At 42.2% G+C, this 23,549-nt stretch overlaps 1 protein-coding gene across 1 annotated transcript; it reads left to right on the top strand.

The window, feature by feature from the left end:
• The first annotated feature begins 872 nt into the window (after window positions 1-872).
• Window positions 873-19,653, top strand: LOC113960655 (DDB1- and CUL4-associated factor 12-like). The gene is made up of 9 exons (XM_027670325.1): window positions 873-944; window positions 1,675-1,929; window positions 7,564-7,770; window positions 9,698-9,758; window positions 11,436-11,629; window positions 11,798-11,863; window positions 14,977-15,139; window positions 18,547-18,731; window positions 19,494-19,653. The coding sequence occupies exons 1-9, from the start codon at window positions 873-875 to the stop codon at window positions 19,650-19,652; spliced, it is 1,362 nt and encodes a 453-aa protein (XP_027526126.1). The 3' UTR covers window position 19,653.
• Window positions 19,654-23,549: the final 3,896 nt, after the last annotated feature.

Raw genomic sequence — 23,549 nt, 5'->3', positions numbered from 1 at the left:
TTTTTGTCTAATCATTTATCGTAATAAATCATTCATTTTTATATAAATATATCTGTTTTGCCATCTTTAATCCTGCGGGACAAATTTGTACAAAGGTTCAGTCACACCTCTATAATTCCTTAGACTTAAACAAAGTCTGGGGCTAAGATTGGATCCAGCTGCAGCCAGGCTCCTCTCTGAGAAGGAATTTAGAAAGCAAGGGGTTCCTTTCTGCAATTTGTGAATCAACGGGAGGGCTTCTCTAATAAACTTAGCCTGAAGCTCCCACTCTACCCGCGACAACAATCAACAGGAATATGCTCACAGGCTGGCTCTCAGTAAACGTTCACTGGGGTAGAGTTAATCTGCTTCACAGTAGCTAGTATGGGGCTCAGGTTTGGATTTGTGCTGGAAACGGTGTTAATAATATAGAGCCTCTCTTATGCTTAAACTGACGGAGTCCGGGAAGGCTGCCAGCCAGCCCCGCCGATCCATGCAGGGCACCGGGGAACGGACACGGGGCTAGGCCGGGAAGCTTCACTCCGAGCTCCCGCTGCCGCCGCCAGGGGGCGCCGCCCCGGCCACGCTGCCTGGCAACCACAAAGAGCCTGAGCCAGCTCGCTGCCCTGCCTCCTCCAGTTGCTAGGAAACGAGGCTTTCAGGCGGGGCGGGGTGGGGCAGCCGTCGTAAAGGAGCGGTGCGACTGTCGTAGAAACATTTCGGGGAAAATGTCGTGAAGCGCAGTCGGTAGGGTCTGTGGTGGAGGGAGTGACTGGGCCCGGCTCCCCGCACTTACATGCCCCGTATCCCGGTGGCTCCCTCCCCCTCCTGCTCCATGTGGGGCCCAGGTTTGGCTCTCGTCTTCTCCGGCTTCTTCTCCTCCTTCTTCTACTATGGCCCGGAAAGCAGTTAGCAGGAAGCGGAAAGCGGCGACGGCTGCCGCCGGGGGGCTCCAGGAGGAGCAGGTAGACTGGGGGGCGGAAACGGGTGTATGGGGGTAGAAGCCTACGTGCCCGTGCCTGGGGTGACCCTGATCGGGGGTTGCCTTGTCCCGGTGCCCGGTTGAGGTGGGGAAAGGGGGGGGGGGGTTCGGTGCTTGGGGAAGGTGTCCTGGGGAGGACGGGAGGTGGTGGGGGATGGTGGGAAGGAGTAGTCCTGGCCCCGGTGGCGAGGGGTGTCTCGGTGCGATACGGCAGGCAGCTCCCCCTGTCCCTGCTCTCTGTTCGGCCTGTAACCGCCGAGTCCCCGCCGCCCCAGAGCTGAGCGTTGCTGCGGGGCGACCCCAGGCCGGGCCGTAAGAGGCCGATGAACGGCGCGGTCAGTATCAGATGGCCCCCGCGGTGTCACCTTCAAACCTGCCGAGCTCACGGCGGGAGGCTGTTGGGGCTGCTTTTCCATTTAAAGTGCTTCTTGGCTTCCTCTTGTTTCTATAAGCTTCTGGTGTCCCAACGGTGCCAAACCAGGATGTACTGTTTTCAATATCATGGCAGTGTTACTTCTTTAGCAAATATTTATGTTTCATTTTACGTTGCTGAAGGCTTTATCAGTATTTCTGAGTTAATCTTCGTGTACAGTATGCCATGGGTAGTTTGGAAGGCTTCAGTATTTTGCTGAGAATATCTTTGAATTTAGAAGGCTTTGCGTCTTAAGTTTGTTCTAGTTGCTTTATCTAAGTTCCATGCTTCTTTTCCACAGTATGGGTGGGATCACTCAGTTCAGAAAAGGAAAAGACTCCCCCCAGTGAAAAGGTCTGTGGTGTACTACCTGAAAGGTAGAGAGGTCAGGATGCAGAATGAGTCCAGCTACCACCGGTTGTTGCATGGGTATGCAGCCCAGCAGCTTCCCAGCCTCCTGAAGGAGAGAGAATTTCACCTTGGAATCCTTAATAAAGTATTTGCCTCCCAGTGGCTGAACCACCGACAAGTGGTGTGTGGGACAAAATGCAACACAGTAAGTGCCACCTATCTTTCTCTTCTCTCTGTTAATTTTTCCACCCCCAAATGGCGCTTATCATAATTGAAGTATGTAGACTGCCAAGGAAAATATTAGGAAGTAATTAGGTGCGGAGTCCAAATTGTGCACAGTTAATTTTGAATGAAGGTAATGCTTAACAATCACCCATTCTCCTCTGAAAATATGGCACTATGCAGATGGCTGGAAACCTGAATGCGAGGCCTGTACCTTATGCAGCATCTGTCTAATCCATATAGAGTGATTTACATCTATTTGTAGGATGGCAAGCAACAGTGGGATTGGATCTTTCTTCTTGTCCTGCAAATGTAAAGTTAATGAACTGATACTGAAAAGCAGCAGAAACAAACTCCTTAACACCAATTTGTAGGTGTTAAAAAGGGCATTCTTTATTCAGTATGCTGGAGGATAGCTCCTCTAATCGAACGTACCAAATGACAGACAGGGCTTTTTATTACACATACTGTTTACATATTCATTAGATATTCTTGCTTACTTAATACATATTCATTAGTTTGCTTTACATAGCCACACCCCTTTTGGAAGTCCTTCTTTGGTCCTTCTGGGTCTTTGTTGTCTTGACCTCAGTTCTTGAGCAGGCACAGCGTCACTGTGTTTCACCACAAAAAACATAGCGTTTGTTCTTTATCTTATTTGGGTACACAGACCTTAGTTTACATCTTGTTTGAGTTACATCCCTTTTCTTATTCTCTAGGTCTTCTCTAAGATTATATTGTTCCTTATTTGGGCATTCTGAGATAGGAGAAATAGAAACTTTACTCACACTATCAGAACAATGCTAACTTTGCTAAATGGTAGCTAACGTGCCTGGCAAAACTTGCTAGTAAGGCTCTATATTCGTTATTCTAAGTTTTTTACCGTTTGGTTTTATGTATGGTTCTGTGCTGCTGACTTGGGTCTGGAGCATCTCTCTTATGAGGCGAGACTGTGGGAGCTGGGTCTGTTTAGTCTGGAGAAGAGATGACTGAGAAGCAATCTCGTCAATGCATATAAATACCTCAAAGGCAGGTGCCAAGAGGACAGTGCCAGACTCTTTTTGGTGGTGCCCAGTGACAGGATGAAGAGCAATGGACATAAACTAAAACACAGGACGTTCCACCTCAACATGAGGAAGAACTTCTTTCCATTGAAGGTGGGAGCACTGGAACAGACTGCCCAGGGAGGTCATATAGTCTCTTTCTCTGGAGACATTCAAAACCCACCTGGACGTGTTCCTGTGTCACCTGCTCTAGGTGACCCTGCATTGGCAGGGGGATTGGACTGGATGATCTCCAGAGGTCCCTTCTAACCCTAACAATTCTGTGATTCTGTGACTTCAAAAAGTTACTACAAAACTAAAAACTATGGTTAAACTCTAGATATTCTTCAGAGCTGAAAAAAGTTAATTTCAGATCTTCAGGATTATCCTTTGCCTTTTCACTTTGTAATTTTTTTCCACTCTAAATCTGTTTTCAGTGTTCAAAGAACTTCCCTTGCTTATGTATCTTTAGATGCTTTAGCAAAAATTGAAACCACTTCAGACTCTATCATGTTTCAGATTTCACATTTCCAAAGCATCACTTTATAGGGAAATATTAAAATAATGTCCTATGTGATTAATAAATGGAGAAGATCACACTTCTTAAGTAATGCTCTCTCTGCTGGAGTTAGTGGCCCAACTTCATTGGCTGAGGTTGCAATTTCATGTATGAAATTCTGATTGAATTAGTGCAAAATCCCAAATTTCTTCTTTGGAAGTTGGTTAGTGCCACAGAAATGAATTGAGTGTTGTAAAGAATGTATAGATCAAGCAGCTCTTAAACCTCAGAGTATATCAGTTGGTGTGATTGTTTCTTTGCCTCAAGATTTATTTTTTTTTTTGCAAAAGCCATGCTCAGTGATCTGACCTGTGTGGGACAGTGCTTTGTTTTGTTTTGGTTTTTTTTGAGGGGGGTGTGTGTGTATTTTTTTTTTAATTCGGATGTTCTGTTATTATTCATAGTTACACAGCAGGAGGCTTTCATGCAGTAGCTCTTAAGAAGCAAGGCCTTAGCTATATAAAGAAAAGTCTTTTAACAGTAGTTAAGCCTGAAATAGAATCCAGCTGACCTTACAGCTACCTGAGGACTAGTTGCTGTCACAGGAGTGGTGAGACTGAGTGGATGAGGAAGAGGCAAGTGGATTCTCAAAGATTGCCTTAAGCCAATTGTGAAACTTCACAATTGATTTTCTCTTAGTTATTCTATTTTTAGCAGGTCAATGTGTTTATCTTGGGTTTCTTTCAAATGTTAGTACGAATGACAAGAACATGCCTGTGATTTTTGAGAGCAGTATGTGCAGAGCTGGAGCATAGAACATGTCAAGCACTTCTTATGTGAGGAATAAGCGGTCTCTTTCATGCGTGTTGTTTGTGCCTTGTAAATCTACATCTGTCCTGCTTGCATAATAAAAACATGCTGTAGCTCAAGGTGGCACCCTTTGATTGATGTGTGTCATCAACTAAAAGATAGGGCTGCCTGTTCATCTGCTGTTCTGTGTGCAGGGGCAGCAGCAGATGACATGAGTCTATATGCTACCTTGAAATGGCATTTAATAGGCCTAGGTTTTAATCTTGCTGTATAAAGTCAATGCTTTCAGTTTAAGATGCATGGGAAGGGCACTTATATTTAATTAATTGGTAACTTTGTTGGGTCCCTGTTTCCCCCCCCCTTCCCCCCAAACTGTTGTCTCTGAAATGCAGGTCAAAAAATGGAAGTATACTTGATGAAAGAGCCTGGCAAACTGTTCTGCTCACAGTATTGTATATAAGGGAAGGATAGATTTTGCAGTTCAGGCTCTGGTCGATAGATATTTGGTTACCTCTTGGTCTTGTTCTCTCTTCCTCCTGTTCCTGTGATGGCCCTGCTTTATCCTCCTTTACTGAGGTGTTTTTTGTGTCCATTTCTTCTTGTGTACAGGGGCAACTAGTACTGGCACAGGTTGGTTCTCTAGTTCTGCTGCAGTGTCTGTTGCCGGGGTTGGAGTAGAGTAGCTGCAGGGCCTGTCATTTTGTCATCGGGTTCAGAGACCTTCTTTCCTCTTGAGGATACTGAGTCATGTTGAAGAGGACTTGATAGGCCTGGGTCAGGCCCCAGCACATTGCAGTGATTTGTGTCTCTCTGGAATTGCCAGGGTGACAGTACACTTTTTGCAAATATTTTACTGTTTTTTCTGAATTCTGCACTTCTTTAGGGATGAGGTTCCAAAACACTGGCAGTGCCCACTGCCCTAGGTACTTGCCCATACTATTCCCACACACCCTGACACTCAGAACTATTCAGCCCCGAGGCAGATCTCTGGGTGATGTTCTTAAATAGTTGTTTAACCTTAAACAAGATCTGAACTATATGCAACAACATGCTGGCTCCTAGCAAAAGGACCAGGTTGGTTTCAAGGGTATTCAAAGGATATTCAAAATCTTTAAAATTCTCAAACACTACTGTAATCATCCTGGAGGAGAAGGAAGATGTTGGATGGATGTATGTTGGAAGATGTGTCCCCCATAGGTTGGCTATCTGAGGAGAAAAGGCAAAAGATGCAACTGTTAATAGTTCCCAATAGATGGCTCCCAAAGTACAGATAGGATGGCAATGCTGAGTACACATACCAGGTTGGTTTCACAACCAGTAGTTCTATCATATCATAGGCCAGCATTACAAAGTACAACAAAATGATAACCTTGGCCCAGGCCTCAAGGATGATAGATAAACACCACCCCAGGGAACACATGCTGCAAGTAAAGTGCTACACAACACTACGGGTGCTGAAAGGATGAGGCTGCATACACATACAGAAATTGATTTTGGGATTTCTCCACTGATCTTTTTCAGTGTTCCCCTTTTATTAATATTCTCTCATAAACAGCACCTGGTGTTGTCTTTTAGTTAACCAGAATTCCCAGGATCGTCCTAAACCAGTGTTTTGATCCCACACATTCACACTTGCATCATGTGGTGGCTGTGTTCAGCTGTGAGCAGAAACACATGCTATCATGCAGACCATTAAGTGGTTTTCCACTTTGAGAAACACATTCTCTCTGTCAAAACACTCAGCCAAGGTCAGTCCTCCCTTTTGATTCCAATTAACTAAATGCAGGTGCAGAGTGACTCAGCTTGTTCCCACACAACTCAACTCTGAGAACAAGTGCAACAACTGTGAGAGCAAATAAATCAACGATCTTATTGAAGGGGTTTTACCTCAAAAATATACAAGGCTCCAAAAATCCGCCTGATGGATTTATTAAAGGGCCTTCAGTTCTTTTTATACCTTGAGAGAGTGCGTGAGAGAAGAAGCTACACGTTTCTCAGGAGGTCAAATAACACACTTTTACTGGCAAACTTTAGAAAATAAGGGAACTTGGCAAAAGTTTAAAGGGCAACATTCAACCAAAATAAATCATTTCACAAAGCAATGACTTAGCACATGCTAACCCATACAACTTAGCAAAATCCAACCCCTCCAGCTTTATGTTACCCAAATATCAAGAAAGGAGATTAGGAGAAGAGAGAAAAAGAGAGAATTATAGCTACCACCTTGATTTCTGTGCAATTCCAGCTTCCATGTGTCCAGACAGTAAGGTTGTGACTGTGCAGTAGCTACATGGTGTTGGTTTTGTTTGCTCTGAACTCTCGTGGCCACCCCCCCCCCCAGGTTGGGCTTCCGGTGTGCTAGCCATTCTGAGGCTGGGTTAGGGGCTTCAGGGGGTGTGGTGTGGGGCAGTGCTCCCAGTGTGCCAGTGACTGACAGCTGCACTAGAGGCTCTCAAGGAGGTGGGGTTATGGGGGGGTAGAGCACCATTCCACCTTGGCAGAACCTGATCTGTCCCCTCCCCTCATGCACTGAGTTGTTTCGAGACAATAATAACTTTAATAACCTTTTTCAGTCCCTCACAGATGGGGAGGAGAATTGGAAAAAACGTAAAACCTGTGGGTTGAGATAACAGTTTAGTAATCGAAACAACATAAAATATTGTTATAATAATAAGAAGAAAAAGAGAAATTAAATCCAAGATAAACAAGTTATGCACAATACAATTGCTCGCCACCCACTGACAAATGCCCAGCCTGTCCCCTGGCAGTGATTGGCAGCTCCCAGCCAACTCCCCCCACTGTATATACTGAGCATGATGTTATATTGTATGGAATATCCCTTTGGCCAGTTCAGGTCAGCTGTCCTGGCTATGCTCCCTCACAGCATCTTGTGCTCCTGCTTGCTGACAAAGAATGGAAAACTGAGAAGTCCTTGATTTAGAGTAAGCACTACCAAGCAACAACTAAAACATCACTGTGTTATCAACATTATTCTCGTACTAAATCCAAAATGCAGCACTGTAACATCTAAGAAGGAAGTTAATGCTATCCTAGCCAAAACCAGGATGGGTGATTAAAGTAAAACCCACTGTAATTAAGTTAGTTTAGTTGTTTTAGGAAGGAATATATGCATTTTTCAACCATACTTGCAGCATTTGTGGATTCTACATTTAAAAGAATGTTAATTCAAAATAGGGAGGATATTTGACCATCTTGGTTTTCTTATCTGTTTGATAATGACTTTTATCTGCTTTTTTCTCTCCAGTTGTTTGTAATAGATGTCCAGACCGGTCAAATTACCAAGATTCCTATTCTGAAAGATCGTGAACCTGGCATGGTGAACCAGCAGGGATGTGGTATTCATGCCATTGAGCTCAACCCCTCAGGGACCCTTCTGGCCACAGGTGGAGACAACCCCAACAGTCTTGCAATTTATCATCTGCCTACACTTGATCCTGTGTGTGTGGGAGATGTAAGTGGGAGTATTTGGGAAAAGTTTATTCTGTCCCAAGAGTTACTACTTTGAAGTGCATAAGGTCAGAGCAAGGTTAAGATTTGGGAGTTTTGTAGTGGAGAGTGAATTTCTGAAAGCTTGAAAATATTCCTGATCAAGTTGTCTTTTTTGACAAGATATCTTAAATATGAGTGAGTACATAAACATGTGAGTCGATTCTCAGGATTCTGAGTCAGATTTCTTCTTCCTTACCCTCATTCAGGTCTACTTCAGATTACTTTTAAGCATTGAAAATGTAACAAGATCTTAACTGTTAAAGTCTAATTATGGTGATGATGATCTCTGAAACTAGTTTTAGTGAAAAAGGTCTTTTGAGAAATTGTAAAGATGATTCAAGGTTTTCCCTTCTCCAGTGTAGCTTATATATGTATTATTTCAGAGACAGAACTTGGCTTTGAGGATTAGTTCTAACCCAGTGGCTCGTGGCAGTTTGATAGACTCTGGTATTGTTTTTGTTTCTGAAACATTGTGAGACCTTTTTAAAACAGCCACTCTTAAAAAGAAAAAAGGCTGAAATGAGTATGGTGTTGTCCTGTAAGCACTTCTCTCTTATTTTTCCTTTTTGATTCAGGACTTTGCATAGACATTAACTACAACAGCAGAGGTTCGGTCAGAGTTTCTGCAGTAGGAGATAACCAGCTGCAGAAAGGCTTGACTCTGAAGATTTGCATGACTTGCTATTCATTTGTGTGCCACTGTGACTCTGCAGCTTTTCAAACAGAACTAGAGCCTTATGGTCTTTTTTTTCTCCATAGGCTTCTCACCTGCTGAGTAAAAGATTCCTGAAAAATTTATCTGTAGGTCGTATATTGTAATCATAATGTTTTGGTTTCTTTTTATAGTAGGGATGTGCATTTGAGGAAATAAAAGTATGTGTCCTGGTTAGAACGGCTGGGACCAATTCATCCCTGGATGGGTGTAACCCAAAACTGTGTATTCTATAGCCTCCATGCCATTTCCCAAAAACTGCTGTCAGTAGAGGCCTGCAAGGTGGGAAGATGTTCCTGTACCCTTTTATGGAATTCCCCGCTCTGATATCCTTATATGGAATTCCCCGCTCTGATAAGAGGGACTGAGCATCCACATGCCCTTTTATGGAATTCCCTACTCTGAGGGAGGGACTGAGCACTCCCGCCTGAACTGGAGAGTATATAACTGGGAGTTTCAGAGCCTTGGCTCTCTCTCTCTCGTGGGACCCAGAGGAAGACAGCAGACCACCGCTGCTCCCAACCAGGCTGAGACCACCACCCTCGACTGGACTGCAATCACCACTTCTGACCAGACTGCAGCAGCTCTCCCACCAGCAGGTTTATTCCCTCTCCCTTTGCTTTGGACTCGGGGGGTGGGCCAAGGTACACCACTTTTGTTCATACCCCAGGGTGCTGGGTTTGTACATTTGGGTTTTGTGGATTAAAACCAATTGTCTGTCTGTATAATTGTACTTATTGCATTATTTTAATAAATTGTTATTCTGACTTATAAATCTCTCTTTTGAATTGAGTTCATTTTGCCTTGCTGGTTAACTTTTAAACCAGCACAGTATGCAGCTACTTTATAGAAGTAAAGAACACTGCTTTCAAAATGGAAAAAATCCAAGTCTTTAGAACTGAGATTAATTTGTCCTTGATCAGAGATCTTTTTCTATCACCTAATTGCTCTCTATTAATTATACAGGTCAAAATCAATAAAAGTTAAAATTACTGTTAGGTACAACTGCTCCAGCTTGATACTGGAAACTTATTTATATGTTTTTAACATAGGTCTCTCCTTCTGAGTTTGCACTTAAGTATTCTTCACTTTGATTTTTTTTTTTTTTTTTGGTCTGCCTTGAGACTACTGCAGAATATAATGACACAGAAAAATCTGTCTTTTTCTTTACTTTTAGGATGGACATAAGGACTGGATATTTTCAATTGCATGGATAAGCGATACTATGGCTGTTTCTGGTAAAGTTAATTTTTATTATTTTTCCCAGAATTTTATACTGATTTACAGCACTTGATAGGTCTTAGGGAAGCACCTTTATAAGGCATTTGAAATCACTTGGAACTACTTTGCCTATTTAAACCATTCTTGGTCTTAGTACAGTGCTTTGTCTTTTTTGTTTTGGTTTGTTTTTTTTTATTGTTGTTGTTGTAGGGCCCTGGTCTACATTGGATTTTTTTTTTCTAGTATTAGAGGGAATACTGCTATCTTTACAGTAGGTGTTGCCATGAATGGGTGTCTAAACACAGTAAGTTCAAGGGAAGGATCCTACACAAGAATAATTTCAAGAGGGATGTTGGTTGTCAGTTAACAACTTTGAATACAGCAGAACAGTATTGGTTTCCTGAAATCCTATGAAAGACTGATTAATAAAAACTCTGTTTTATCAAGCTATCAATAAAGTGGGGTGTGTGTGTATATATATGCACAAATACTATGGTAATTAATACAGAAGGTTGTAATAGAAAAGGTCAATTACTGACTTTTTAGTCAATGTAGTTGGATAATCAGTGTAACTTCATAAAATATTACTTAACTTAGGTAAAGGCAGCAATATGCAGTTGAATTAATGTAGTAGTTTACTGTCTTTCTGTGCTGAGAGGGTTGTAGTATTCTGTACAAGGAGGTGTCAAACTGCAGGTGACAGAAAATTGTAAGTCTTGTATAAAAATGAAATACTTGAATTGAGAATTCAGTAATATTAAAAAAAAGCTAATCCTTAAGTTGATCCTTGCAATTTTCCAACCCAAATATCTGCATTAAAAAAAAACATTGTCACGTTGTGTAGGGAAGAAATTGAGGTACATGTCAAATCTGTCAGAGCTGACTTAGAAGTGAGTTGCCTAAACACCAGAAGGGATGGGTATAGGACCTTGGATTAAACCTGTGTTGATTTATGAACCATAGACATTTAACTTCCTTCATTCAGTATTGGTACTCTTATTGATTCATATTTTGTATTAATATCTTCAAATTCAGTAGAAAAATAAAATGAGTTCTTGCTTGTTCAGACTCAGTTCCTGTGTTATATTCTTTAAACAAGAGATTGCATGAGTTTAAAAAAGAAATTAAAAATATATTTGGTACAAATTGTTGTTTTAAATAGATGTTTCTGTTCAGTTCACTAATGTGCATGTACGTATCCATAAACATACTGTCAGAAATCAAGCGATCTAAATTTGTTGTAAACCCAACAGAGTTTTCTTGGAGGTTTTTGTATTGGCTTAACAGACTGTCAATCTTGGCCTTGGTAAGCCAGGCTCACACTGAATGCATAGGCTATTCAGTTGCCTCTGAGTTTATTCTACATGTGAGTCTCTAATGGTGATTGTTGTACAGGATTGTGGTTTTTTGATGCATCCTAATAAATTTGAAAACAGATGAGGTGATCTAGCTTCTTGGAAACCATGTAGACAAACCAGTTGACAATGAGTTTGCAATGTTATCAACTTTACAGCTCAGTAAAATCATGATTTTGTTAACAATAATTAATATATAGGCACCAACAGTGTGTTTGGTTAGATTAAATTAATCTAAAGTATCCTTTCTTTCTTTCAGACCTTACTGTTTATTGCAGTTCATTTTTTAAAAAGGGGAATTATGTATATGTGAAATGCTGTTATGGACTATTTATTCAGGTTCCCGGGATGGTTCGATGGGTCTCTGGGAAGTCACAGAGGATGTGTTGTCCAAAAGCAATGCCAGGCATAATGTCTCTCAAGTTCCTGTCTATGCCCACATAACACACAGGGCTCTGAAGGATATCCCTAAGGAGAACACCAATCCTGACAACTGCAAAGTCCGAGCACTGGCTTTCAACAATAAGAACAAGGTCGGTAAGATACGCAAGACAGTTGAGTAGTCCTAGAACTGTCCATATGTATTTGAAAAAGAAAAAAATAATCTTAAATATACTGGAGAATCAACCTGGAATGTGAGTTTGTAAGGACATCTATAATACAGGAACTAATGCTCTTACTTTTTTTTTTTTTAATAATAGGAGCTGGGAGCTGTGTCCCTGGATGGTTATTTTCATCTTTGGAAAGCAGAGTACACATTATCAAAGGTGCTTCTCTGTTGCTGTAAAACTTAAGAAATGGCTTAGCATTTAAGGCTGTTCACTATTCTTTATCTCCTTTAAATGCTTGAAGAAAGAGCATCAGCGTTTGGTCTGGGGTGATTCAGCGGGAACACTAAATTGGGGAGTACCATTCCTACACCATGACAGTCAATTTGGCACCCAATGTGTGGCATGAAGCATTGAGATAACAACAGATCTGACCAGCGTGGGTTGGAAACAAATTTGATCTAAGCATTTGCTGTTTTAGATACGGAGCCACTGGTCACAGTGTTGCTTGGTCTGTTCACATGGTTGTGGTACCTAACCTTGTGTATATTCTTATATATTCACTATGTGCTCCTGGCAGTGCCCTTTTTCAGAGCAGGGAGAGGGATCAAGATTGCTTTGTTGTTCAGTTTATGACATGATGACATCAAGGGCAATGAGGATCATTTGGGATGTGTATTCAGTGTTGCTCTCCTGCCCTTACATCAGGTGCTACCTCTGGGAATTCATTAATAATCGTACCCAGTCTGTGGGGGGAAAAGGAGAGGATGATTTTCTCCAGCTTTTCACCCCCTTTTCCTCCTTCAGGCCTGGTACAACAGCTTTTGACAATTCTGAATTCCCCTTGGATGTTAAGGAAAGCATGTTCTTGTTGCTAAGTCTGCCAGGTCTCCTCAGTGTGGTCCACACCATGTTTAGAGTTACAAAAGAGAATTTTAGGAAGGTCATTCAGAGATCTGCCTTGAGGGTAGATAGTCATGAGTGCCATGGAAGATGGGAGAAAATGGGCCAGCTTTTGGAGGACTTCTCCAATGGTTTGGAAGTTCACCCCTGAACAACTACAGGACCCTGATAAAGTGATAAAATGTGTGAAGGAAAAATGCTGTGGTAATTCCAGAGAGGCGCAAAGTTATTCAATGTGCTGGGCCCTGGCTACTATTTACCAGACATTGCTCAGTACTAGACAGCACCCTCAGGGGGAGGAGGAGGAAAGCAGACCAACAGGCACTGTGGCCACTCAAACTGCAGCTGAACCAGAGGAACAACTCGTGCTGGTAGCAGTTGTACCTATACAGTTGAAGAAATGCAAGACCAAATCAGTTCCCTTAGTGAGGGATGAAGAGGAAGCAGGGCCCTCAGAACAGGAGGAAGAGGCAGGACCAGAGATAATCACCCAATCCCTATCCCTGGGGTGAGATGTGAGATATGCGAAAAGATTTCAGCTGCCATCTGGGTGAGCACATTGTGACCTTGCTGCTCTGATGCTGGAATAGTGCGACCCACATTTGGAAATTAGAGGGTAGTGAAGCCAAGCAACTGGAATCCCTGTCCAGGGATGCAGGCATTGACAAGGGGATTGGGAAGAGGACAGAAATCCTCAGCATCTGGAGGCGACTCCTGTCAAACATGAGAGAAAGGTATCTTTTCAAGGACGATCTTTTAGTGCACTGAGACAAGTGGAACACCATGGAGCAAGGCATCCAGTACCTGAGAGAATTAGCTGTGCTGGAGGTAACCTATAAGGATTCAAGTAACAAGCAGTCCCCTGTAGATTCAGATGAAGTCCATTGTACACAAACCACGTGGCGGAAGTTCCTACGGAGCGTGCCATCATTGTATCCCAACTCATTGGCAGTGATGTCATGGAAAGAAGGAGAACAAACTGGATAATTTGCTTGTCCAACTCCAGCAATATGAAGAAAGTCTCTCTTTCTCCCTATGAGCCTGCGTTTCGGCTGTGGAAAGACTGTCCAAGGACTTCCAGCAATTTAAAGAGGAAATGTCCCATACCCCTCCAGTACAGACCAGTGTCTCTGCTATTTGGAGCAAGTGCCCTCCTGCTCAAGAGAGAGGGGACAACACCACAAGGTTTTACCTGCGTGATGACGGAGAGGACATGAGGAAGTGGGATGGAAAATGCACCTCTGCCCTAGCAGCACAGATATGTGAGTTGAAAGGAAGAACAACCACCACAGGAAATTCTTCAAATAAATGCCCCTCCAGTTTCCAGTGGGCAAGTCCTCAGACAGAATAGAAGGGCTGATGTTACTTCTGATCCTCTTGAAGGGGCCTCCAGTTCATGTTTACAAGAAGTGAGCAACGAGTACTATGACCAGAACTAGAGGGGCCCTGCCTCCAGCCAGGTGGAGGAAAGGGACATTCGGATCTATTGGACTGTGTGGATTCAATGGCACATAAGAACCACAAGAGTATAAGGCTTTGGTTGACACCAGTGCACAATGTACCCTGATGCCATTAAGATATATAGGGGCAGAATCCATCTCTATTCCTGTCTTTAGTATTGTTGTTGTTACTGTTTGTTTTCTTATTTCATTGATGTTCCTAGCACATTGTTCTTAGCTCAGCCTGTGATCTTTACCTTTTTGTGCCTCCAATTCTCCTCTCCATCCTGCTAAACGGGGAGGTAGGGAGGAAGTGAGTGAGTGGCATGTAGTCTGGGATGATTCAGTGGGAACACTAAATTGGGGAATACCATTCCTTATCCATGACAAACACTTAAAAGCTTTATGTAAAATGCAATGTCCTAAATAATAAAACTTGGAGACAGAAACTTCCCACTCATCTTATTTTGGAGGGTAAGAGATGCTCTTAACTTTCTGCCAGTTCTGGGTGAGCTCAAGTGAACTTTTCCATAGAGTATATCGGATACTTAATTAGCAGTGTTCATTAAGGACGTTGTACTTATTTAAATGTAATTGCAGATCAAACCCAGAAATATCTATACTACTGTATGAAGTAAGCTTTTTCAGCTGAGAGATGATGTCTGTGTATACCTGTTGAAGAAATAACAGCAGCTTAGAAAAATGTAAAACAATATACCAAAATGTCTGTTTTTATTTGCATAATACTTGGCTTCAGCCTTTATCATCTCACTTTGGTTCAGATAAGGCATCCAATCTCCTTCAGATTTTTTTCTCTCTGGGTCAGGTTGTTGCTTTTCTCTTAAAGTTCTACTGTTGGGATGAACTTATTTTTTAGCTGCATTTTGGTTTTTTTCACTTCAACTTCCTTGAATATAGCTTACAGAATTGTTCTATTAATGTTTTGCTCTTTTCTCATAATGTATTGATTTGTCTTTCTTCTGTTTCCAGTTACTTTCCACAAAGTTGCCATACTGCAGGGAGAATGTGTGTTTGGCTTATGGTCAGGAGTGGTCAGTGTATGCAGTAGGATCACAGGCACATGTCTCCTTTCTGGATCCGAGGCAGCCTTCTCACAATGTTAAATCCGTTTGTTCCAAAGAACGCGGCAGTGGTAAGAAACTTGTCAGAGGGTGCTTCAAATTGTTTGCTTGCAGAAGTAGCTATTAAGACTGCAGTAAGGTAAGCTTCTAATAAATAGGAAGGGTTTTTCATGTGATAGACTAAATCATTAAAAGCATATATAGGTGCTCTGTGCTATCATATTGGGCGTCAGTGCTGTGAGTGAATGCTTGCTTTGTAATTTTAAAGCCATGAGTGAGACACTTAATCGTCAGTGTGTATTTATTTGCTTTAAATATGCAAAAGCTTACTCTTAAAAAAGTTTGCAGATTTGAGTGCTGTTTTCCTTTTCTGATGTGAATGCAGTATGTCCAGTTGAACTTTACACCTCGGCTGAGCCTGAGGGTTTGCAGGGTACATGGTCCCATAAGCTTCTTCCCATACTCTTTATTTTCAAGCATGAGAAGGCACTGTGCTGTGATGCCCATTTTAAACCATATTAATCCCAGACTAATAAGTTGGAGTCCTTATTTAGCTTGACTCTAGGCATTTATCTCTTCATTGGAAAAGTTATAAAAAAAAATTGCATGTAGGCAAGGATTAGGAAATTTTTATTTATGTGGTTACTGGGGTTTGAATAGTGCTGTCTAGATAAATGTTAGGGTCTTCTTCTTTCAGATACAGGAGAAGTTTCTATAATATGATAAAAGGTGCTTTACCAGCTCTTGTTTGTCACTTGAACATCTTGCCAGCAACACCCCTTGTCTTGACCCACTGTCAGCGAGGGCTCTGTGAAGGTGTCACCCTTCAGTATCATAGGGAAGAAATACCAAGACACTGGAGTGTGGTGACTGGTGGCTAAAAACTCCTGCTGGGGGGGATGATCTATGTGTAAGGAGTATCTCTGGGGTGCTAGTTCATATCTGGAGAAAGCCTTTGTTCAATGCTGTTTTCTATTCTGCATAGTAGGCAAATTTTGTGTGTGTGTGTGTGTGATGGTGGAGGCACCATATTAATTCCCAAGATACTGACTGTTTCAGCTTTCTATTGGTCTCACTGGGACTTGGAGTGTTGCAGCACCTCTAGAAAGTAGGCTGTTTATTGATTTGCAAACTAAAATCTGGGTTGGCTTTTAAGTGATTTGAAGTGTTACTTGAATGTGCTTTCAGCTTCTAAATGCACCTAATGAACATAGTAAGTCCACATTAATTTCAGTTCACTAGTGTTGTATACAAAAGTAGGTCAGAGAAAGGTTGTCAGACTGAAACTGGGGCTGGTTTTTACCTAGTATAACCCTGTCTGTTCTATGTGAGAAGGTAGCTAATGCTTTTTAGTGCATCTTGTGACTGTTGCTTTTCTTAGCAACTGTATGGGAAAGTGCAGGCCCTGGACTGTAGTTCTCAATCTGTTAGAGCAACTGCTTTCTGCTTGACTGACCTGCAGAGCAATGTTGTGTGCCCTTGACTTTATAATCCTGAAGGCAACAATGTTAATACAGTGGACAGAGCTTGTGCAGCACAGACTCTGTGTCTATTCTTTGCATAGGACATGCTACTGCCCTAGGGATTAACTTTGCTCATTATAATAGTAAAAATCACACCCCTAGCTCAGGGACCCTCTACTCACAAAAAGACCACTATTCATTGAGCATGTGCCATGATTTCTTGGGACACTATGCCTTTAAATTGCAGTAGAGAAATGATAAACCAATAGCAACTTAGCCAAATAGTGACTTAAGTAAGATACGCTAATAGCCTAAGATTGTAACCATATAAGTAGGCCTTCCTTTGCCTTGGTGTGCTGGCTTTGTGGATTTGCCACCCAGCCCCCCCTTTCTGCTCAGAACTGTAAATAAATCAAATACCTTGACTCTGTGGTGATCGGACTCTTGCACACTGGGTGAAAGAACCCGGTTCAGGACAACAATGAGGGGAAAGGGATGTCTCCCAAGTTGCTCAGATGCACTTGTAGTTCTCTGAATTAGAGATTCTTATACAAATCTGGTAAATCTACTTCAGCAGGTGTGAGATTTGCACAGTGGTTTCCCACCTATTAAGCCTGCAGCCAAGACTTCACCTCATATCTGGAACACAACAACGTGACCTTGCCTGTTCTGTGTGTAACAGATGCTGGTGGCTGTGGACATAACATCAGGTTGTGGAGGTGGAAGAATGAGGATATGTTTCTAGTTAAGACTCTGTACAGAGGGGAAGGGGAAAGTCTCTGCATCTACACTTCTTGGATGTCTGCTGTCATGTGTACTGCTGGGTGTATTCCAGTATGTCACAAGTTTTGTGATGTTCAGCCTCACTTGGTACAGTGACAGCGCTTGGCACGTGAATGTAGCTGGCATAACTCACTCTTTTCCCCTCCTGTAATTCAGTGGTACTTTAAAGACAGCTTAAAAAGCTGTAGGGTTTATAACCTGCCTTCATGTTGTGCAGAAAGGGGAAGCATAGATGTGGTGGGGTTTAATCTGCATAGAAGAGTTGTTTGGGTTAGAGTACTTAGACAGAGCAAACCTTTTGCACAATAAATAGAGATGAGATGACAGGACACTTTGCAAATTGCAAATTCCTATGTATAGAATCTCCACAAGACTATTTCCAAGGGAAGGAAGTTTAATCTGAAGCTGAGGCTTCAGACTAAGATTTTGGGAAAACAAAATGTACTCTTTTGCTCAATCTAATGTCATAAGTGAATTGTGTTAGAATGTTTTGTTTGGACTGGGAACTTGTAGCTTCCCATGTGCTGGTGTAACATGGTGGTGCTTTGCTTGTAGTATTCTGTTTTCATTGTTAGGTGAAGTGCTAAAAGTACTAGCTACCAAGTAAGGTGTGCTGGTGTGAGAATATTTAAGCAGGGATAGCCTCAAAATTATTTAAAATCCTGATCTATTTTAGCAGCGAAGTGACTAGTGATTATTATGCTTATACCTGTTGACCAGCAAAATGCACTTGGTAGCAGCTGGGACAGTAATTTTTCTTACATAGTCACTTATCACAGCTTGGCAGGTAGCTAGACAGGGTGTGAGCTTGTGGAGGAAACCAATGTGACATTCTTTCCTCTGTCTGCTGCCACGTACTCATGGTATGTTCACTTAGAGGCTTGTGAAAAACAGAACAAAGCTATTCTTGATCCTAAATGGCTTGTGAACTTTGTTTATCTGTTAGAGCTGGGACCTGCTGAGAATTAAGCTTCTTACTATGCACCATCAGTGTAGCTGATGACATCAGAGGAGAAAGGAAGTAGTATATGTAATTGAAGCTGCTGTTTCAGTAGCATCAATGGCATTTGTCTTCTTTGCTCCATGGCAGTGTGTGCTTCAAACTTGTGTGTTGTTGAGAATACTAGTAGGTAGTTCCTCTTAAAGAAAATATTAAACATCAAGCAGCAGCACTGCAGGGCCAAAGCATCCATTTTCCTTACTGCTTTGTGTGTCCCTTCTCTATTTGACAGGTATTCGATCGGTGAGCTTCTACGAGCACATCATCACAGTGGGAACGGGGCAAGGTTCCTTATTGTTTTACGATATCCGAGCCCAGAGATTCCTGGATGAAAAGCCCCCACGTGCCTGCTATGGACAGAAGCAGAAATTAGGAGGAAGTGAAATTTTGAAGTTGACTACTGGGAAAGGCTGGCTCGTGAGTAGCTTGTAGTTGTATGAAACCCTTTATACAGGAGTTTACACCGGTTCTTTTTGTAGTAATGGAAGTTATTGTATGAAATGTGTCCCAGTCAAACAGTGATCATGTAACCAATAACTGTAATCTTGAGAAGCAAGAAGTGCTGCAGAATTGCTTTCTACAAAAGCTTTATGAAAGGGTATTGAATGGTTGGTTGCTTGAGTGTAAGGCATACTGACTACTGTTCTTATGCACTAATTCATAAATGAACTAGATTTTATATCTTTATATTTTCTAATGTAATCTAACTTCTAGTTTTCAGAACCTCAAACACAAATTACATTGTCTTCCTTTAAAAATGTGCTACTCTAATGTGGTACTCAAAGCAAGAGAGATTTAATTTAGTTGTGTGCAATATTAGAAACTAGCCTTCTGAGGTAATGACATGGCAGGCACTTTCCCGTTCAATTTCCCGTATGTTATCATAAAGCAGTTAATGGCTTTGTCTAACTTCTCTCCATTATCTTTTGTATCATTGTGATGTAACTTTAATGAAACTTGATATCTTCCCTACCCTTCACCTTCTCTCTACGTTTGGCCCAAATGTCCTCAGAAAAAGATTCAGGAGAACTTTGTTATCTTCTCATTGATCTATCTGAAGCTTCAGGAGTATTAACAGAGAAGATCCCTTTTAAGGCTCTGGAAGCTACCTTCTGCTTTTGTGAAACAAGGTTTTGTGTTTGTTTGACAACAGTACTAATCTAAACTTTCCTTTTACAGAATCATGATGAAACCTGGAGGAATTATTTTTCTGACATACATTTCTTCCCAAATGCTGTTTACACCCACTGTTATGACTCGTCTGGAACAAAACTCTTTGTGGCAGGAGGCCCCCTTCCATCAGGACTTCATGGGAATTACGCTGGTCTCTGGAGCTAATGATAACTTCATAAATGCTGATCTTTACACAGATTTCCACTTTTCTTTCCTGTTTTAACAACCAAATTATGTGATGCCATTGATTTCTGGTTTAAATGCAAGTTACTTTTTGGCAGAGTTCTCTGTTGGTCTCTAACAGTCTTGTACATCTTTTTGAACCATTATTTTTGCTTTAACTTCCTCGATCTTTTATATGAAGGGGTTTTTAAATCCTTTTTTTATTGTATTTACTCCAAATGACTCTTCCCCCACATTTAGGCTCTCTTGGCCATGTGTCCCCTCCTCTTCTTTGCTGTGAGGTAGGATTCCTTTCTTATAGAGTGGTTGCTCCTGGGCTTTCTGTGAAAGTCTAGGGGCTGTGTGTCTGCAGGTATTTTGTGTCAGTTCCATTACCTGGAGTGAGGAGTACTTGTAATTAAAAAATATTAAAAATATTTATAAGAGATAAGCTACTAATTTATCTGTAGTGCCTGGCCCTAGCCTGGGTTAATCTTATTTTTTAAAAGTACAAGTCTAATGACACTGTTTATACATAGAGGAATACGGTAATTTTAAGCTGTACTAATTGGAGCCCAGGGACAGATTCCCCAGGGGTATTGCCCATCAAGCCCAAAGTGCAGGAGTTCTCAAAAATGTGTTTGAATTTGAATTGTAGTTTTCAGCAGTGCCAAGAGCAAAAATTGATCCACTGTTTCTTTTCTGCTTCTCCCAGGTATCAGCTTGCACAACAGGAGTTTGTATAGGCTGTTCTGCAGTGTGGCTATTGCAGGATGACATTACATTGAGGGCCTGCAGAGGTGCTGAGAGGAAATGGGGGCTAGGGACATGAGTGTTCTTGTTCTTCAAAATGAACTAAATCTATCAATTTTCCAGATGAGTCAAGGTTCCTTAGTATGCTGCTGCGGTAGCATATGGGTTCTTCATAAACTGCCTAAAACCCAGCACCTCTTTATGTCTCAGGTTGTGGAAACTTTTCCCATTTTAGCTGTTCTGGTTGGCCATCTCCTCTAATAAGCCAATGGAATAAATAGAATGTTGGGGGGGGTGTTGTGGTTAAAGAGTGCATCTTGGACTTGTCTAATGCAAGCTAGAAGCTTTCCATGTAGCAAGATAACTTGCTGTTAGCTCACATTGAGCTAGCATCTGTTGTCATCTTGATTGCTGTAGGAGAGCCTCAGGCTTTTCCCGAATCCCCTGCTGCCTTCTACATTAAAACTCCCTCAAACTTCACATGGGACTGGGTGGGGAGAATAGGTCCAATGCTCTTCAGGTCCAGCCATGAAGCGTGTGCATTCCAGGGTGATGGTCTTACCTAATACTAAAATGCAGGACTCAAGGGTGCTCCTCCTAGCCTTTTAGCAGGCACCAAACTTGGCTTATTACTGACACCTCCGTCCTCTGCTGAGATGAATGCCTTTCCCCTGCCCTTGTCACCAGTGGAGCAGAGTGTGTCTATATCCCACTGTTTTGGTGCCAAATGGGCAGTTGGCTGAAGCTGAGAAGAAAGACAAGGCTGGGACATGCTCTGTTCTCCTGTGTCTGCTGGAGATCACAGCCACCGCTGTAGAGTAGTTCTAGTCCCATATGCAGTTCCTGCCAAATTGCCTAGAGCTAGTCTGCATGTGTCCCTCTTGTCTCTGTACTCTCTATCTTCATCAGTAATGCCAAGCAGTGAGACTTGGGCTTAATTTCCAGTAGGTAGTGGACACTTGGATGAAAATCCTGCAAGGAATGCAGTTCTCTCCCATCCAGGTGAAAATCCTGGTAAGGTAAGAGGTCTCCCAGATGTGCATCTGTCTCAGAAGTATAATTTACTCACACTGAGTACTGACATGGGTACCTCACAAACAGATCTTCTTGCTGTGTTTCATAATTCTACTTCCTTTGTGGGTTGGTTGCTTAAACTGAGTCAGTTCATGGTGAAATTATAAACTATGGTGTAGCAAAGGAGCTCTTAAATTTTATGTAGAGTTGTTCATTGTTTTTTAAAGATGTAATGGTGCCTGTGTTGTTCTGTGATGGCAGCATACTGCTTTGGTTATTTTAGGGGCTTTGAAAAGTGGAAGTATACAGAGAAAAACAAATCTTGGTGAAGTATGGCAGGATGTGTATTTCTAGGATTACTCCTCCAGCTACCATCTAAGATCATTCTTATCACAGGTTAGTTGTTTCTGGTTAGTTGTTTTGTTGGGCTTGGTTTGAGGTGCCTTTTTGGTTTTCCTCTCCTCTAAAGAAACTAGACATTTGAGTCTGAGTGTCCTCTAATTCTGCTGAAACAAGTATTTAGGCGCTTAGTGTCACCAGTGCCAAACTCCTGATCTGGAAACCCTAGCCCTGATGTTGATCTATTAATTTGAAGAAAATTCCAGGTCTAAATGAGGGGACCAAAAGGGTATTTGTATGGACTGAGCTTTAGCCTCTGAACATGGAGGCTGATCTTTCTGCAGTCAGCAGTCTCTAGGTTATTGAAGAGGTCACCTTGGCACCCCTGGAAAATGTCCCTCTCTGCTGACTCTGATCTCCACAAGTACCTCAATATGTGGTCCTAAAGCCTGGTAGTGTGAGTGCCCTTTTCCTCCCTTTTTTTCTGCATAGGAAGCTTTGGACAATTCTCAGAAGAGTCTGGACAATGATGTAAAATTTCCCAAGTTTCATGTGCTTCTGTGTATTCTGCTTTCAGAGTGCTTTCTTGCAAAGATAACTTCTCATGGGGAGGGACCCATCCTTGTTGCTATATGAAAAGCTCCCCCCAAAAACTGGGAACAAACTAGATAGTGCTGCAAACACACAAATTTGGCCAGAGAGAACTTAATTCCTAGCCTGTTTCAGTGGCTTTAAATGCTTGTAGCAATATAGATATTAAGTTTCAGAATATTTTGTAGTTGGTCATATGTCACTTTTGGTCCAGTCAGTGTTAGAAATTGAGGCAGAGAAAGGTGATGATATGCCAACTGTCCAAATATAAGTCATAGGAGAAACAGGATAAAAAGCCAGGTTTTCTTACTTGATTTGATTTTATTCCCCTACTGGTTTAGAGATCAGAATTGAAATCCAGGATCATGGTGAGAGAAGCAGTGGTTTCCCATTGTAGTGCAGGAATGACTGTACAGTAGGGAATCTCTCGTCTCTTCATGGAGGCCCCTGGTGGCCTAGTGGTTAGCATGCAGGACTCTCACTGCTGCGTCCCGGGTTCAATTCCTCGGTCTCCCGGGCAGATGGAGCCCGTTAGCCCTGTGAGGCCATCCATCTATGAGAAGGTCACTCTAAACAAACCTACGTCCTGAGGACCTCACTGCCATTGTCCAAGCTTGCTTGGCCCCGGCAGATGAACCTTAGGATTAAAGGGTGGGCTCAGTTCAGCGCAGGCTGTGTCTCACCTAAAAAATCCATTGCGCAGGCTGGAAAGGTAAAAGACCTTTCCCCAGATCTTCGTTCGCGAAGACTGGCCATTTCTTTTCTTCATGGAGGCAAGTTGAGCGCACCCTGTTGTTCAAATAGCATGGAATTAAGCCTGGTGACTGAGTTTCAGTAGCTTCTTGAATGGCTTGCTGTGCTCTGCTAAGACCCAGTGGCATTTGCATTTTCAGGCTGTCTTTTCCAATGTTTCTTAGCGAGTTCCCTCCCTTGCTCTTTCCTGCCCATCTGAATGGTTTGTTTGGGGTTGCCTCCTCCACCCCAAATCATCCCAGTGTTTACTGTAGCAATATTGTACTTGCAGAGATGACCTCTGTTGACCAGAAATGGGCTTGCTGGCATTCTGTCAAGCCGTGCTTGAGACCTGTAATTTGCTTTATTTTAAACTGGATAGACCTTTGAGGCTGGCTCAGACTGGAGAATTGGGCAGCTGCCATAGTACGTTTCACTACCGGGAGGATTACACAGTAACAGTCTATTTCT

This window comes from Neopelma chrysocephalum, unplaced genomic scaffold (assembly GCF_003984885.1).
Source record: "Neopelma chrysocephalum unplaced genomic scaffold, ASM398488v2 Primary Assembly neopelma1_96827, whole genome shotgun sequence".
Taxonomy (NCBI): Eukaryota; Metazoa; Chordata; class Aves; order Passeriformes; family Pipridae; genus Neopelma; species Neopelma chrysocephalum.
Note: the sequence above shows the minus strand (reverse complement) of the source record. Positions and strands in the feature narration are given on the sequence as shown.

Excerpts from the sequence above, each read along its gene's own strand:
- LOC113960655 (XM_027670325.1), top strand. The coding sequence starts at position 873 with ATGGCCCGGAAAGCAGTTAGCAGGAAGCGGAAAGCGGCGACGGCTGCC. Across the intron at positions 1,930-7,563 it reads GTGGGACAAAATGCAACACA|TTGTTTGTAATAGATGTCCA; the intron begins GTAAGTGCCACC and ends TTTTCTCTCCAG. Across the intron at positions 18,732-19,493 it reads CTACTGGGAAAGGCTGGCTC|AATCATGATGAAACCTGGAG; the intron begins GTGAGTAGCTTG and ends TTCCTTTTACAG.